This window comes from Tenrec ecaudatus, chromosome 6, assembly GCF_050624435.1.
Source record: "Tenrec ecaudatus isolate mTenEca1 chromosome 6, mTenEca1.hap1, whole genome shotgun sequence".
Lineage (NCBI taxonomy): Eukaryota > Metazoa > Chordata > Mammalia > Afrosoricida > Tenrecidae > Tenrec > Tenrec ecaudatus.
In genome coordinates, this window is record NC_134535.1 from 119997542 (window position 1) to 120015043 (window position 17502).

At 45.8% G+C, this 17502-nt stretch overlaps 1 protein-coding gene across 4 annotated transcripts in view; it reads left to right on the forward strand.

The window, feature by feature from the left end:
• MANSC1 (MANSC domain containing 1) overlaps window positions 1–17286 on the forward strand; it is a 30001-nt gene extending 12715 nt beyond the window's left edge. For all 4 annotated transcript variants that reach the window (XM_075552048.1, XM_075552050.1, XM_075552052.1 and 1 more), the window contains 3 exons: window positions 355–670; window positions 4139–4279; window positions 15914–17286. In XM_075552048.1, coding sequence (XP_075408163.1) covers window positions 454–670; window positions 4139–4279; window positions 15914–16839 — 1284 coding nt within the window. In that variant the 5' untranslated portion in view covers window positions 355–453 and the 3' untranslated portion in view covers window positions 16840–17286. The remainder of the gene's footprint in view (window positions 1–354; window positions 671–4138; window positions 4280–15913) is intronic.
• The last annotated feature ends 216 nt before the right edge of the window (window positions 17287–17502 follow it).

Below are 17502 nucleotides of genomic sequence, written 5' to 3' on the forward strand. Positions count from 1 at the left end.
AGGAAGTACAGACGGCGTGCTCGACGCCCCTCCCCCCACCTTATCTGGCTTGGAGAGGCAAGAAGAGGAAGGGTCCTAGAGCCAAGAGGCAGACCCGGGTCTTCCCACATACTTGTCGGCTTCTAAGCATTAATGAGGCATTATACACATCTGTGTTTATTAATTGTGGGCCCGTTTGTAATGAAAAGTCTCCAATTAATCATAAAATAAAAATACTTGCTTATTTCTACCTTCTTTAGAAATTATAACTGAGCAGTCCTCATGGACTCTTAAGAAGATTAAATGTGTCTTCCCTGGGTTTGTTGAATGAAATCCAACTCATTGAAGGTTTTCTACTTTTGATTTTTGTTCTAGAAAAGAGATCCCATTATCTCTGCAATCTTGGAAGAAACTCAGACCGGACGGATGCTCGTACATTGACCTTTGAAGATTAAGACTGACCTGAAATTTAAAATGTTTCTCAGGGAAGAACAAAGGCTGCTTTTCCTAATTATGTATTTCCTGCCACTAAGGCTGTCTGCCAGTCAATATTGCCCGACGACGAGTCTGGAAGACGTTGTCATTGACATCCAGCCCTCGCTTTCTAAGGGAATCAGGGGCAATGAGCCCATCCACACACGGACTCACGAAGACTGCGTGAATTCATGCTGTTCAACAAAAAACATATCAGGTAAGTAATCGTCCTGTGGCACCTGCTCTTTTCATTTGTTGGGTGACATAAATTGCTGGCGGGTGTCACTGAATAGTTTATTCTCAATAGAGTGGGCACAATCACTGACGATCCTTATCCACAGTGGGGCCCCTGGTCACCAGTGGTGGAGCGCTCACCTCTCCATGAAGAAGACCTGGGTTTAATTCCTGGCCGGTGTACAGCTCATGAACAGGCTTGTATGTTGCTATTGATGCCGAGCAAATTTCAGATAGACTAGGAAGAAAGGCCTGGAGATCTGCAAGTAAAACCCTGGGGATCACACTAGTCTGATCCACAACAGACCATGCATATGATGCCGAGTCTGATATCACTTCATTCCATTAGACAAGGCACCACCACGAGTTGGGGGTGGCAGGTACCAACAAAAAAAACAACTCATCCACTTGCACGCCCTCCTCCCTAAGCTGAAAATCATTACTGATGTGTGTGTGTGTGTGGGGGGGTGTGTGTGTGTCTCTCTCAGGTGAGTAAGTAGAAGAAAGGTTGAGAACCACTTGTGTTATGTTCTCAGAGGCATCTCTTGTTATCAGGTACTGCCAAGTCAGTTTTGACAAAAGAACAAAACACTGTCCAGCCCTGCCATCCCCACAATTGTTGTGTTTGAAGCCATTGTTGCAGCCCCTGTGTCGATCCATCCCGTTGAGGGGCTTCCTCTTTTTCACTGACCTTTACTTTACCAAGCACGATGCCCTTCTCCAGGAACTGGTCTCTTCTGACAACCTGCCCAAAATGTATGGGGTCAAGTCTCGCCATCCTTGCTTCCCCGGAGCTCTCTGTACTTCTTCCAAGACAGATCTGTTCACTGTCCAGGCAGTCTATGGTGCTCTTATTGCTCTCCCCCCGCCCCACTATTCAAATGCATCAGTTCTTCTCTGGTCTTCCTTATTCCTCATGCAGCTTGCACCGCCACACGAGGCCCTGGGAAATACCATGGCTTGGGTCAGGCGCACCTCAGTCCTCCGAGATTGTTGTTGTTACATCACTGGTTACGTTGAACAAATGAAGCTTTCTGTAGCGGCTTCATTTATCAGAAAAGGACAGTTGATACGATGTCATATGATTTCCTCTGCATTAGAGAATAGCTTTTGCAAATTTTGTAAGATTCTCTGAGTGAAAAAATCTTATCGTTACTCAGGACCTCCCCACCCAGATATGGAAACTAGACTACATTGGTATATTTTAATAAGCCAAGCAAGGCTTGGTTCCATGGGCATTTATTTATTCCTTGTAGACAGCCATTCCTTGACAGAATGCCGAGATTCCGGCGTTCTAGTGACTAAAAGCAACAACTGTCTTAAGACCCTGCTGGTGAAAACTTAATACGATGGTTGGAGATGCTGCTGTGTAGGACCCACCTGCTGCCCTAAAGGGGTGAACACACTTGTCATCCCAACTCCTGACCTGCATGTTTGTTGTTTCATCCCAACGTCTATTTACATGGCTGTTCAGTCTCTGTATTTGGGTTACTCTGGTTCCGCTGAAGCCAGGAAAAATAACTTAGTAGTAACCAGACTGCTAATCCGATGAGCTGTTGTTTGCTTTATTGTAAGTCCTGGTGAACAGTGGTCAGTAAGCAGCTCTAAGCATCCTTTTCAAAAGGAAGAACATGTTCTCAAGTCGTGCTGACCCCACAGCTCTTTGAGTGTGTCTCAATGATTGGATTATATGACGTGTCCTTCTGTCAATAGCACAGTTAACACTTACAAGAGAGGGCAGCATAGGCCCAGACGCACACAACTGGGGGGAAGGGATGCCATGGGAAGATGACCCGGGAGGCCGACTTATAGAACCTGAAAAGGGACAGCAAATCTTCCCCCGGCAAACAGAGTGACCCTCTCCTTATCATCGATGCCCCGATTTCCAACTTCTGCCCTCTCCCGTGAGAAAATAAACTGCTGGTCTTTTTTTTTATATGTAAACATTTTATTAGGGGCTCATACAACTCTTATCACACTCCATACATACATCAGTTGTGTAAGGCACATCTGTACATTCTTTGCCCTCATCATTTTCAAAGCATTTTCTCTCCACTTAAGCCCTTGGCATCAGGTCCTCTTTTTTTTCCCCTACATCCCTGCTCCCCCCTCCCTCATGAGCCCTTGATAATTTATAAATTATTATTTTGTCATATCTTGCCCTGTCCCACGTCTCCCTTCACCCCCTTCTCTGTTGTCCGTCCCCCAGGGAGGAGGTCACATGTAGATCCTTGTAATCAGTTCCCCCTTTCCAATCCCCTCTCCCTCTACCCTCCCAGTATCGCCCCTCACACCCCTGGTCTTGAAGGTATCATCCACCCTGAATTCCCTGTGCCTCCAGCTCCTATTTGCACCAGTGCACAACCTCTGCTCTATCCAGACTTGCAAGGTAGAATTCGGATCATGGTAGTTGGGGGGGAGGAAGCATTTAGGAACTGGAGGAAAGCTGTATTCTTGATCAAAACTGCTGTTCTTGAAAACCCCAAATGAAGTAAAACCCTCTGTCTTACTCCTCATGGGAAGGCAGAGTGAGGGAGCTAGAAGGGGTTGGTGGCTGGCAAGGCCTGTGTATTGAATAATTAATCTTGTTTTGAGGCAAATTACACATGAGCTGTATGGGTTTTGCAATCCCCTCATTCTCGTTTCCTGTGTACCCACATGTTATATGCATGCACACTCTACATGGGTGTGTGACATGCAAAGAGCAGAGTAGCTGTATTCGCCCAGAGCACAGACACATGGATCACTATTTTAGTTCAGGGGTCGCAGGCCAAGAAGTACAACCTTTGTGCCAATTGGAGGCCAAAGTCAACTCTAAGCTATGGTGAATCGGGAGAAGGACCTCCACTAGACGGAAAAGAAAAGCCAAAAATAAAAGTTAGAATGAAAAAGAAGGAAGAGAAACAGGAAAGCAACAATGGCAAGGAGGGGTGGGAGTGGGAACCAGGAAGGAAGGAAGGAAGGACAGAAAGAATAGCCCAGATAAAGAGGAACTGATAAACTTGGTATTCCATTCACAGATAAGACCCTTTCCGATCGCATTGATTGCCTTATTGGCCCCATTCCACAACTCTAGAGTTAATTAAGGCTTTATCAGTGTTTGGAATACTTCAGGATACAAGAGATAAGCGATATCATGAGTGTTAAATCCACTTTTTAAGTTCTAACTTGACTTCACATAAAGAAGGCAAAGTCATTACTTCTGTGTTCATTTTGAGGGCTTTTGAAAACGTGGCTTTTGCCAATGGCTACTTTCTGTTAGACTTAAAAACTCAGTGTCTTAAAATTGTGATTCGGTAAAGCGAAAGGAAATGATTCAGCAGTCAGCAAACAAGTGGACAAAGAAAGGCATTTGTGTTGGACGCCAGACTAAATTGAGGTTTAACCTTCTCGCCATACCCATCAGAAAACACTATTTCAAAATAATGGGCTTGCAAACCTCTCTTTGCAGGGAACAAAGCATGCAACTTGGTGATCTTCGACACTCGCAAAACAATGAGACAACCCAACTGCTACCTATTTTTCTGTCCCAGCGAGGAAGCCTGCCCCCTGAAACCGGCAAAAGGACTCATGAGTTACAGGGTCAGCAGAGGTAATAAAAATGTTACTCTTTCCCTTTGCGATTGGAATTATTCAGGAAACAATTCAGGTGAAAGACGTGCTACAAGTTTAAACAGTACAACTAAAAGGGTCATAAGTCTCCAGGCATGCCATAAAATACAATTTAAAATTAAATTTATTAAACCAATCTCCCCCCCCCTCAAAAAAAAGGGTAGCATTCTTTTTTTCTGTTTTGATTTTGTGTTTGCCTAGAGGGGCACCCAGACTTTTCATGGAAACATTTCTGAGCAGCTCTTTAGGATAGTGTTGGCAACCCTGGGTAAGTGCATACTGCTCCTGGAGGATTTTGACAGGAGTAAGACCCCTGCAAGTTTCTAAAGACCCAGTAGGTTTCATATTAAATTATAATTATTTTTGACCATATTTGAAATCAAACTAATTGGGTGATATTGTCTAGCCCTGAAGGGACATATATTCATCCAATACTTACTGATCAACTGCCATGTGCTGATTTCACTGCCAGGCATGACAGTGTAGTTTCCTTGCTTATGTATGTATACACACACATTTATGTAAACAACACATATGTATATGTACATATATAAGTGTGTATATATATACCTATATATGATTTGTAAATGTCTCAGTGAGATTTAAACTTGTTAAATTTTATAGAATGAGATGAAATGCATTCGGTATCAAAATTCCTTTTTGTGTTTTTAGAAAGCCTCTGTCATTATACTCTTAATTGTTAAATTATTCTGTTAGTTCACTTACTCAAGAGAATAACAAGTACTATTTACTATCCATGATATGCTTGTAATAAGGAGCCCCAGTAGTAGTGTGGGTTAGGCATTGTACTGCTAACCACAGGTTGATGGTTCAAACCAGCTGTTAAGCACTTTGCTGTTAAAGGAAAGGTTTGAACTTGCCAGAGGCTCTGTGGGGAACAAAAGACCTAGCAGTCTGCTCCCATAATCTCCCATAAAGATTCCAGACTAGGAAATCCTATAACAGGACAGTTCCCAGTTTTGATGGGTCAGTATGAGCCAGAATAGAGTCTGGCTTCACCTTAAGGCAGTGATTCTCAAACTTCCTAATGCTGCGACCCTTTAGTACAGTTCCTCATGTTGTGATGACCCCCAAACATAACATTATTTTCGTTGCTACTTTATAAACTGTACTTTTGCTACTGTTATGAATCATCATGCAAACATCTGATAGGCAGGATGTACTTTCATTGTTACAAATTGAACATAATTAAAGCATAGTGATTCATCACAAAGCAATATATCATTATATATTGTGAAATATTTATTTCTAATTACAAATAAATGAAATTTTGTCTTGAAATCTTGTGTAGCATGGGTAACAGTCTTCACACCAGGTACTTGTATGTGGGCGTATCTGCATGTGGGCGGACCGCCTGGAGATGGGTGGAGGAGCCGTGCCTCAGTTCCTAAACCTGAATATGTGTTTTCCGCTGGTCTTTGGCGACCCCTGTGAAAGGTTGAGAACCGCTGCCTTAAGGCCTTTGTCTTAACTCCTGGGAGACAGCCTCCCTAACCTTGAGTTTACCTAGTGAAGGGCATCTTTGTTAGACTCTTTGGGCTCCAGACCACACCTGCTGTTATGGATTGGACTCCACCCAATCCCCCCACCCCCACCGCTTCCCCACCCTCAAATATCTGTAAGACTCCTAACCGCTAGTCCTGCCATTTAATCTCTCTTGGGAATGGATTGTCTTTTTCCATCACTGAGGCAGGATGAGAGTAAGGCATGTCTTGAATAAATCTCTTTTGAGATATAAAGGGAGATTCAACATGGGAGCAGAGGAGACTGGGGGAAGATCGATGCCAAACCATATGGAGAACCCCGGAATCCCCAAGCTGTCCTTAGGAACAGATGGAAATTTGCAGCCCGCAGGTTAGAAGTGAGGCAGCATGGGGGCTCACAATATGTGGCCTGGGCCTGAAGTCTTGAGCAGAGGTGGCAGTCTCTAGGCCCTGCTAGTTCTGCCCTAGCTCTGGTCGTTAGGGTCAGGGATTCTTTGCAGTGGGTACCAGTAGGGATCTCTTCCAATGAGTTGGCCAAGTAGCTTTCTTCCCGGTTTCCCGGCGTAGACGAGTGAGTGCTTCCAGTGCTTCATCAGCTGGTTGAGATGTTCAGTTATTATGCCCTCAATTTCTACAGCCTTGCTTTTGGCTAATACATTCAGTGCAGTTTGAGCTTCTTCCTTCACTGCCATGGGTCCTTGGGCCTCCGCTGTCTCTTGAAGGGTCGAGCGTCACTAGCTGTTTTTGGTCCGGTGTCGGTGTATTCTTTCCATCGTCTTTCGATCCTTCTGCATCATGCTATACTTTGCCCGTAGAACCTTCAAGGCTGCACCTCGAGGCTTGAGCTCTTTCACTTTAAGCATGTTGGGTGTGCTCTTCCTTTCTGGGTTGTCTAACCCTATGCCTGTGCATATTTCTTATAAGATTTTCCGTTGTCTTCTCAAGCTGTCCTTTGAAACTTTCTCTTCAGTTCTTCGACGTCACCGTATCTTCCATTTACCTGCGATACTCTACAAGGAAGAACATTCAGTGTCAGAATCTCCTCTGACATCCATCCTGACTGTGTTCTTTCCAATGCCCTTGTGCTTTCTTCGTGTATGATGCTCTTGATGTCGTTCCACAGCATTTAGGTCCTTTTGTTTTTCGTGTGACAAAATGTGAAAGCTGCTCTTTAGATGTCCTTGACAGTGAGGTGGGAGAGACTCGGTCATATTTTGGCTCTCCTGGACTTGTTTTGATTATGCACCGTTTGCCCCTGAACTTGCCGATGAGCAGTCGATGGTCTGCTCTGCAGTCAGCCATTGGCTTCGCTTTCAGCTGCTGGTATTGAGCTTCCCCATCACCTCTCCCACAGGTTTGGTCTCTGTGTATTCCATCTGGAGAAGTCCACATGCGTGCGATCTCTTGTGCCATTGAAAAAGAGATATTTGTGATGAAGAAGTCATTTGTCTGGCAAAATTCTATTATCTGACCTCCACATTTGTTTCTGTAACAACACTGTCTTTTCTAACTGCCGTTCCTTGCTCTACCAGGATAGGGAGTATTTTTGTTTTGGGTGTGTGCTAGGATATAAGTCCTGAACGAAGCCAGCTATGTGACATATGACATAGTGCTGGCAAGGTGATTTTTCCAGGCTTCCTCTGGCGGTTGTTTTGGGAATGGAGGAAGAAGCAGTCTAGTCCAGGGCCATTGAGTCGATTCTGATTCTTAGTGACCCTCTAGGACAGAGTAGAACCACCCCCTGGGGTTCCAGCCTGGAAATCATGATAGGAGCAGGCAGCTTCACCCTTTTCCTGGGGAGTGGCAGTTAGGTGTGAATGGGCAGCCATGTGGTTAGCAATCCAACCCGTAACCCCCTGTGCCAGCGGGGCTTCTTCGTGATCCATTAGCAAGAGGAGCCGTGGGAGACTGTTAAGAGGCATGGTGAGATCTCGGGGAAGGTGGTGGTGTAGACCAGTGAGCTGGTTGAGCAGGGGATGGGGTGGACCGGAGCCAGTTGCAGAGCTGTGGTTGACGGGACTTGATGAGTGGAGCTGGGTCACGCAGCAAAGAGAAGTCTTGAAGCCAAGTGCTGTTTTGTGGTGAGCGACTAGGGGGACATGGATGGTGGTACCATGTACTTAGTTAGCTGAGGAAAAGCAGCTTAAGGATCGGGCGGGGGAGTGGAATGGAGGATCGCTTTTGGCTGCCTTAGAATCCCCACGTGGATTAAGCCTCCACTGAATCCCCTCTGACCACTGACCAGGGCTGTGAGTAGCCTTAGGTTAAAATTTAACACCTTATCATTTGTTCTCCCTTTTGACCCATTGTAAGCGTGTTCTAGTTTTTTTTTTTTACTTTCTGCTTTCTTTTGGATTAAGGGGTTTCTGTTTTTGTTTATCTTTTGATGTTGTATTTTTAAAAGGTGTCTATGGTTTCCTTTACATGAAATCCAGAATAGGTCAATCTGTGGAGACAGTAACTGGATTCGCAGCTTTCCAGGGCGTGGCAGGGGCAGTTGGGGGGAAATGGAGGCTAACAACGATGAGTTCCAGAATGAAAAAACGTTCCAGAGTTGCTGGTGGCGGTGACTGCACAGCTCCTTGTAATACAGCAAAGTCATTGGGTTGAATGGTATGTAGATTGTGTTTCAACAAAACTGTCCATTTTTTTAAAAGGAGAGTGAGTTTCTTTGGGGGCCAATACCACCCAGGCTCTCTGAGTACGGACCATTCCATCTTCCGGGTAAGATTGTCCTGAGTTCTGTCTATGAACTAAGCAGGCCTGATATATCACACACTCCCTTACACAGACACACAGGTCACAACTGTTGGTATAAGTCCTCCTGAAGAGTGACGTGAGTCCAAGTACTAAAAGGCGTGGCACAGCACAAAACGAGTTTCTCAGAGCGTTCCACATGACTGCCCTGTGGCTGTGCGGCTCCTTCCGTTTGGCTGCCTGTTTGCTGTATGTATCATGTGTATACCCGTGGCCACCAACATGGGGATCGTGTCATGTGGGTGTGGCCCTTCCTAGTCCTCCTTGCTCACACTGCAGGTGGCAGAGCCTGTTAGACACCAGGTTGTGCTCAGCAGGAGGGGACTATCCTGGGCTTACTGTCCAAGGAGAGGTCAGAACTCAAGACCCTGACTGGAACGCTGACTCTTCTCATTTAGGCCCTCTCGTGATTTGAAAGTTGGACTTCACCTTCCCATCTTGTCTCACTGTCTCCTTGTCATGACAGTCCTTCCACTGTCAATGCAGTGCCCTCATGTCTGTTGTCTGCTCACCTCTAAAGGAGCATGCTAGAAAGATTACAGCTAATAAATTCCATAATTGCACTTCTGAAAAATCTATACTAATGATAAAAAAATAGAACAGGAAAATGCTATTGATCTAAAGCTGTTTACTGTATCATTAGTTTAAGCCAAAGTTTCCAGACTTATTTAGCCTATTGTCTCCTTTTCATGGAAAAAGCAAAACAAAACTCAACATCCTGGTAATTTAAATCCCCACCCCTGGTAATTTAAAACCTTGGTACTAAGGTCCATAATCCAGATGAAAGTGTAGGCATGTGCTTTTGCAGCTCATTTCTGGAAACACTGGTTTAAACAGAGGTAAACTAAAAGTGGCAAAAATGACAAATTGTCCAGAAATGGTTGAGAAATGTATGGTGGTTCCAGTAGAGATAATATAAATGCAGATATTAAAATAAGTAATAGGTATGCATACAGACCATGTCTTACTAATGTTCAAGTGAAAAAGGCCCACATGTTTTGCAGTTCCATGGAATGCGTTGTTTAATCTTTTTTTAAAACGTTTTATGAAGGGCTCATACAATTCTTATCACAGTCCATACATACATCCATGGTGTAAAGCACATCTGTACATTCATTGCCCTCATCAGTCTCAAAACATTTGCTCTCGCGTTGTTTAATCTTAAGGTGTCCAGAAATCAGGGCATTTGCTGAGATGTGATGAAAAAAATGAGAATTGAGTTTGTTTTGTTTTTCACAAAACCTTTGTAGTTCCATTGCTTTTGTCATTCGTGTATACAGACTGGAGAAAAGGGAATTTAGCACACGCAAAACCTTCCAGTGCCCGAATGAAGGTCATGAAGTGGGAAAGGAATGCAACCGTTCCTGTAGCGGCCACTAGGGGGAGACATTCGCCTAGAACAAGCTGGTTGCCATCTAAAGACAAAGTGGGACCAGATTTAGATATACACAGTGTGACTGCTGATAACTCCAGGATGTTTACAAATTGTTTGTAATTCCAGTGTTTATTTGTTAGTCTGTCTGTGTGGATAGATAGGAATCACCCCAGTAAAACCAGCATCTGCCTGCCGTTGGGAGTGAAATTGAATCTAGAGATCTTTTTGATGGGTGTTCCGGAGGAGCCGGCTTCCTATACTGCATTGACTAATATCTTCAGACTGAAACTTTGGAAGGTGACAGTGGACTCTATTCAGTCTACAAAATGATTGCCACTTGGAATCCTTTTTCTTTTTTTTTGGCAGCTTTATGGCAGCTCAGGGCTGGAAGAATAGAAGGATTCAGAAATAGAATAAATTGGGAGACTGTTTGCTCAGCTGGTTTCAAGGGATAGTCTGTCCCTGCTTCTCTAGGCCCCCCCCTTTAGTAAAGTGACTTGAAACGGAGACTCCAAAGAGCAGAGGGGCTGTTCCCAGGGAGGGCACCCTGCCTCACTGGCACACACCAATGGCGACGTAGGCGGAGGAGGTGTGGAGGAGGCCAGCGCGCCTCCAGGATTGTCGCCAAGAGGCAAACCTTATTAGGAAGTGGGACTTTCTCAGCTTTGTTCAGGAGTCTCCATTCTGGGGAGGAAAACAGCTGTTTGGCCTGTTTTGTTTTCTCTGCCAATGGTTTTATTTAAGTTCTGATTGCTTCTTCCACGTGCATCATTTAATCCCTACAAAGAACCCAAGGGAGAGGTATTTTCATTCCTCCCGTTTTACAGAGAAGATAACCAAGGCACAGAGAAGGGAAGTAGCTTACAGCTTAAAACCAGTATGTTCTCGTGCCAAGACTCAAGCGCGGGAAGTCTTGCCAGCAGCTCCACATGCGGGCACTCTGCTTGGGCATTTCTCGTGGAGAGCGCTCTGGTGCCACTAAATGACCCTTGAGAGCTCCTGGTTCTCTGAAGACATCTCTCTCCCAGCAGGAGCCACAATCTTCTGAGCCCCCTTCTTGGCTAGCTCAAGTTAGAGGCTCTTGACTAAGGCGCCAGGTGGGAAGAGGAGAGAAGTGCTCATTTCGCAAACACCATAGAACATTTACTTATAAGTCTCTTTTTCCTCACTTTAAAAGTAATTTTGTTGGTACCAGCTCTTTTGTCAAATACCTGATTATACCTAAAAGTACAGTCTTGTGTGCCATAGAGCAGATTTTCTATGCCCAGTGACGCTATGTGACAGAACTGCCTAATTGGGTTTTTCTAAGCTGCAATTACACTCTGTAGGTTTAAGCTGAATGCTTAACCATTGTGTCACACAGTCTCTTTTATCTAATACTATAAATGCTATTTATCATACAGGAGCCTTGATGGCATAGTGGATTATACATTGGGTTACTTGCTGCAAGGTCAGCAGTTTGAAACCACCAGTCACTCTGTGGGGAAACAACAAGGCTTTCTACTCCCATGAAGATTTTCAGTCTTGAAAATCCACAGGGGCCGTTCTACCCTGTCCTATAGGGTTGCCGATTCAGAACTAACTTGATGAGAGTGAGTTTGGAGAGGTTTGTGTTTATCATGTGGTGAAAATAGGTCTACGAATGTCATATATCATTCCTGTAGCAAAAACTCTTTTGTTCAGTACTATTAACGGAACTTCAGGGATCCAAGTTCTATTTTTAGAGTCAGGCTTTTTCTATAAAGGGCCAGCTAGCAAGTATTTTAGGCTTCTTAGGGTGGTGTTTCATGCTTTGTGGGCCGTATAGTTCCTTGTCCTCCAAAAGCATGGATGGAGAACGTGTCAGCAAGTGAGCATGACTGTTGGCCAATAAAGCTGATGAACATGGAATTTGAATTTAATATAATGTAGAAATCTGCCTTAGGTCATGGGCTAGACAAACACAGGTGTCAGACCACAGATTTGGCCTTAGGTAGATGCATAAGTGATAGTTGTCAAGGATCTCTTCTGGGTCTAAGGCTTATAGAGGAGGCCCAGGATGCTCCAGAACTGAAGTTGCTTCCGGATCTCTGTGTTTAGGAGAGAGGAGAGTAAAGACCAGCTTAGAGACCAGCAATGAGGACAGCCAAGGAAGAGAAGGGGAAGACCCAGAGAGAGTGAACCACTGATGCTTGGGAATTCCACTGCTTCCTCTCCCCCATCACCCCCCTCCCTGTGTTGTCTGTAGTTCTTAGCTAAGTGAAATTGATAGCAAAGTAGCCAAATAATAAGGAGCAACTGAAATTGAAATGATCATACTGGTACCTGGTTAACAAGCTATTTGGAGTTGAACGATGTATGATTAATGTGTGTGAGAGAGAGATTGATTGTTTGATTGATTTAGGAACAAAGCTCCAAATGTTCCAGCATGAGAAGGGTCGGAAGCTGATGCTTCCTCAGCGGAAGGAGGGAGTCTCTGGTTTTGTGCTGTTTTCATCGTGAAATTTGGCTTAAATTCGAGCACATCCTGGTTTTCAAGCTTGTTGCCTTTGTCCTTGTGACCTCAGTCATTGGCTCTAAGATTCCAAGTGTCCAACAGCACAGTTCAATCTCCCAGATGATTGTCCTTCTCTGAAAGTGGGCTGAAGCCATACAGCCCTGTGCCTTGATTGGGAAACACCACCCGTCTTCTGTCACTGCCTTGGCCTTGAGAGAGGAGCAGACCTGCCTGGTTGCTTCCCCGTTGCTCCCTCCTCTCACCTTGTCATGTCTCCATCCCCACCCCCACCCCACACTGCCCACTGTGAAGCCTCTTTCAGTGGTTGCTTGCTTCCCCACTCATCCTCTGAGTCGAGTTGTCAGTCCTGCAGGATTGGGCTGCACACCGACTTCTCCCTGCTGGTCTGGTTCTTGCTGCTGGAACTCAGGCTGGCCCTTTTCTGTCCACACCGTCCCTGCTCCACTGTCTTCCAGGGCCTGGGCCCTGTAAGCGTCCTCACCTCTCTAAGCCCCTTGCTGTCTGTGCTGAGCACCTCCATTTCCATCCTTGGGCTTCCACGCTCTCCCTTCGTTCTCTCGCACCTCAGCCATACACCTCTGTTCTCCTCAAAACAGGTCATGGCGCCCATCCTCCAGGGGCATTTCTAGAGTTTGCAAAAGCTTAGACAAAAGATCACGCACCAGCTCTTCGGAGATTTATTGATCAAGTGGATGTGTTTGTAGTTTTTAATCTACCTTTGTGTGGGAATGGAGTCTGGGGGTGATGCAAATGGTTAACACACCTGGCTGATAACTGGAAAGTAGGTGGTTCGAGTCTACCCAGAGTGCCTTTGAAGAAAGGCATTCTACTTCCGGAAAAAAAAAAAACTTTTTAAAAAATCATTTTACACTCCCTCAATGCATGAATACCTTCTTTTATTAAATTGGAACTCTATGATGCTCACTCTCCCAACACAACGGCTGGAGCCAAAGTGGGTGAACAAGTAAATGTGGTGAAGAAAGCTGATGGTGCCCGGCTATCAAAAGAGATAGTGACTGGGGTCTTAAAGGCTTGAAGATAAACAAGCGGCCATCTAGCTCAGAAGCAACAAAGTCCACATGGAAGAACACACCAGCCTGTGTGATCGAATGGTCCCAAAGGGATCAGTTACCAGGCATCAAAGAACAAAAAATCATATCATTGACTGCACACCTCCATGATAGGATCGCTGAAGACAAATGGGTGCATAAGCAAATGTGGTGAAGAAAGCTGATGGTGCCCGGCTATCAAAAGAGATAGTGTCTGGGGTCTTAAAGGCTTGAAGGTGAACAAGCGGCCATCTAGCTCAGAAGCAAATAAGCCCACATGGAAGAAGCACACTGGCCAGTGCGATCACGAGGTGCCCAAGGGACCAGATATAAGGCATCATGCAAAAAAAAAAAAAGATATAAGTGTGTGTATGTATGTGTATATATGTGTATATGTATATATGTATGTGTATATATGTATATATATATCATATTAAATAAAGGGGGAAGTGCAGAGTGGAGACCCAAGGCCCAAGTGTCGGCCAATGGAGATCCCCTCATAGAGGGGTTTAGGAGAGGAGATGGGTTAATTAGGGTGTGAGGTAGTATCGATGAAGAACACAGCTTTCCCCCAGATCCTGGATGCTTCCTCCCCCCAACTACCATGATCCGAATTCTACCTTGCAGGGCTGGATAGGACAGAGGCTGTACACTGGTGCATATGAGGCTTGGAGGTACAGGGAATCCAGGGTGGATGATACCTTCAGGACCAAGGGTGTGAGGGACGATGCTGGGAGATGGAGGGTGAGTGGGTTGGAAAGGGGGAACTGATTACAAGGATCCACATGTGACCTCTTCCCTGGGAGAGGGACAGCAGAGAAGGGAGACTCCGGATAGGGCAAGATAAGACAAAATAACGAGGTATAAATTACCAAGGGCATATGAGGGAGGGGGGAATGGGGAGGGAGGGGGAAAAAAAAAAGAGGACCTGATGCAAGGGGCTTAAGTGGAGAGCAAATGCCTTGAGAATGATTGGGGCAGGGAATGTATGGATGTGCTTTATACAATTGATGTATGTATATGTATGGATTGTGGTAAGAGTTGTTTGAGTCCCTAATAAAATGTAAAAGAAGAAAAGAGAAAAAAATGATTAGGGCAAAGACTGTACAGATGTGCTTTATACAATTGATGTATGTATATGTATGAACTGTGAAAAGAATTGTATCAGCCCCAATAAATTGTTAAAATAAAAAAAAAAACACACACACAAAAAAATCATTTTATTGTGGGCTATACAGCTCTTATCACAATACCTCCACCCATCCACTGTGTCAAGCACATTTGTACACTTGTTGCCATCATCACTTTCAAAACATTCTCCTTCTACTTGAGCCCTTGTTTTTTAAAAAAAATTATTTTATTAGGGGCTCATACAACTTTTATCACAATCCATATATACATCAATTGTGTAAAGCACATTTGTACATTCATTGGCCTCATCATTCTCAAAACCTTTGCTCTCCACTTAAGCCCCTGGCATCAACTCCTCATTTTTCCCCTCCCTCCCTGCTCCCCCCTCCCTCATGTACCCTTGATAATTTATAAATTATTATTTTGTCATATCTTGCCCTGTCTGACGTCTCCCTTCACCCACTTTTCTGTTGTCCGTCCCCCAGGGAGGAAGTTATATGTAGATCCTTGTAATCAGTTCCCCCTTTCCACCCCACCCTACCTCCACCCTCCCGGTATCGCCACTCTCACCACTGGTCCTGAAGGGATCATCTGCCCTGGATTCCCTGTGTTTCCAGTTCCTATCTGTACCAGTGTACTTCCTCTGGTCTAGCCAGACTTGTAAGGCAGAATTGGGGTCATGATAGTGGGGGGCGGGGGAGATGTGTTTGTAGTTTTTAATCTACCTTTAAGCATTTAGGAACTAGAGGAAAGTTGAATGTTTCATCAGCTACCCTGCACCCTGACTGGCTCATCTCCTCCCCGCGACCCTCCTTCCATAAGGGGATGTCCAGTTGCCTACAGATGGACTTCTCTGCACTCCTCCTCATTCACATCGATATGATTTTGTGTTCTTTGATGGCTGATACCTGATCCCTTCGACACCTTGTGATCACACAGGTTGGCGTGCTTCTCCCATGTGGGCTTCGTTGCTTCTGAGCTAGACGGCCGCTTGGAAAAACCCCGGCTCTTAGAAGCCCTATGATACACAGTTCTTCCCTGATCTACGTGGGGTCACCAAGAGGCAGAATTGACGGCACCTGGGTTAGCAAGGAGCGAGGTGGGCCACTGGTCCCAGGATCAGCCCTTGGAGACGCCCAGCGCCTCTAGGAGAGGAGGACTGTCCCGGGATGCACAGGGGCGGTTCTCCCCTGTGCTTGCATCACCTGGAGTGGGCATCGGCACCGTGAGTTTGCTTGTGTGTTCAGTTTTGGTTTAGCCGGGACACATTGAAGTCTTTTTATTTTCCTTATGTTTTCAGATTTTCCCGCTTCGACCAGCACCGACTCGCCGCGTCAAGACCTAGCCCAAGAAGAGTCTCTCTTCCACGGCCGGCCCTCCCAAGCTGTGGCCCCCACATCCACTCACCCGCCGGATCCCACGCAGCGCACAGAGACCCCAGGGAGAGACGCCCTCTCTGAGCCGCCCGCGTCCTCCGATCGCTTGCAGAAAGGACTCCAGCTTAAGCAGCCCAGGACACAGTTCCCTGTTTACAAAGAGGAAAGCCAGAGCTCACCGTTTCCTGGCAAACAGAAAACAGCCCACCTGCTGCTTGAAAATGGGACGTCTGCCCCTAAGACAGAGGCGGCTGTTTCTCCCCAGACCGTCTTGGTTTCTCCGAAGCCCACAGTTCTTCAACCCACAGACTCATCGGTGGTACCTGCGGTGACTGCCCACCCACTGGCGGCCACCACAACACCGCCTGTCATAACCAGCACCTCTCAGCCCCCCACAGCCCTTGTGTCTGCTAGTCTGACACGAGCTGTAATTACACCCCTGGCTAGCCTGACTACAGGTCTGACATCCACCGTCCAGGCACCTCCAGACTTGACCACCACTCCGGAAATGGTGCCCTCTGAAGAAATCTCTACCCTCACTTTGAACCCAGGGGATGCCCGCAACATTGAGACCCACCCTCTAGCCAATGGGGAACCCTCTGTGGCCAATAAGACTGCTCCCCAGGAGACGGGGGAGGCCAGCCCAGGCAGGTCCTCCCCGAGCAAGATTTCAGAAAGCCAGTATGGCCTTCCCTTTGAAAAGTGGCTCCTCATTGGGACCCTGCTCTCTGGTGTCCTCTTCCTGGTGATAGGCCTTGTCCTCTTGGGTAGAATGCTCTCAGCCTCCCTCCATAGAACGCGTTACTCAAGACTAGATTATTTGATCAACGGGATCTATGTTGGCATCTAAGAGTGAAGCTAGAGGTCTCTTAACTCATTTAGTACCTAGTAACTCAAATGCTAACTCCCTGCTAACCCACTGACCGTAGCACGAGGGTGTATCTTGTAGGTGGGACAAGCCCCCCTCCCGCTTTCTTTCCATGTATGTTTTGAGGAAGAAGGAGGGAAAGAACCAATAAGATCATCGATGACCTGTCTGAGATATTAGCTGAAAGCAGCTCTCCCCAGAGGAGTAAATCGCCACGTAAAATGAGTAACGCCACTGGTGACTTGCAAGGGCGAGTGGTTACGATTTCTAGGCTTGTTAATATTTCTGGTTCCAGATAAAGTCAGCTTCATGATATTAGTTCTCGTGGATCCACTTTCTTTTTATATGAATTCCTAAGAAACTTGTTCCAGATGTGTTTCCTTCCAATTAAATATTCGAATAAATATTTTGTTGCTCGGTATTATTCTGATAGGTGACACATCCAGCTGGATAGCCTTCCGTCTATTCCCATCAGCACAATGATAGAATCACAGAACTATGTGCTCCAGGCCCCAGTAACAAATAGCCCCCTTCTCCCCTCCTCCACCCCCGCCCTTTTCCCATCAGTGAGCCCAGAGGCTGCTTTGGGAGAATTCTTAAAGGCTTCAAGCCCACATGGAGACCACGCTCGTCAATTCTGATCGC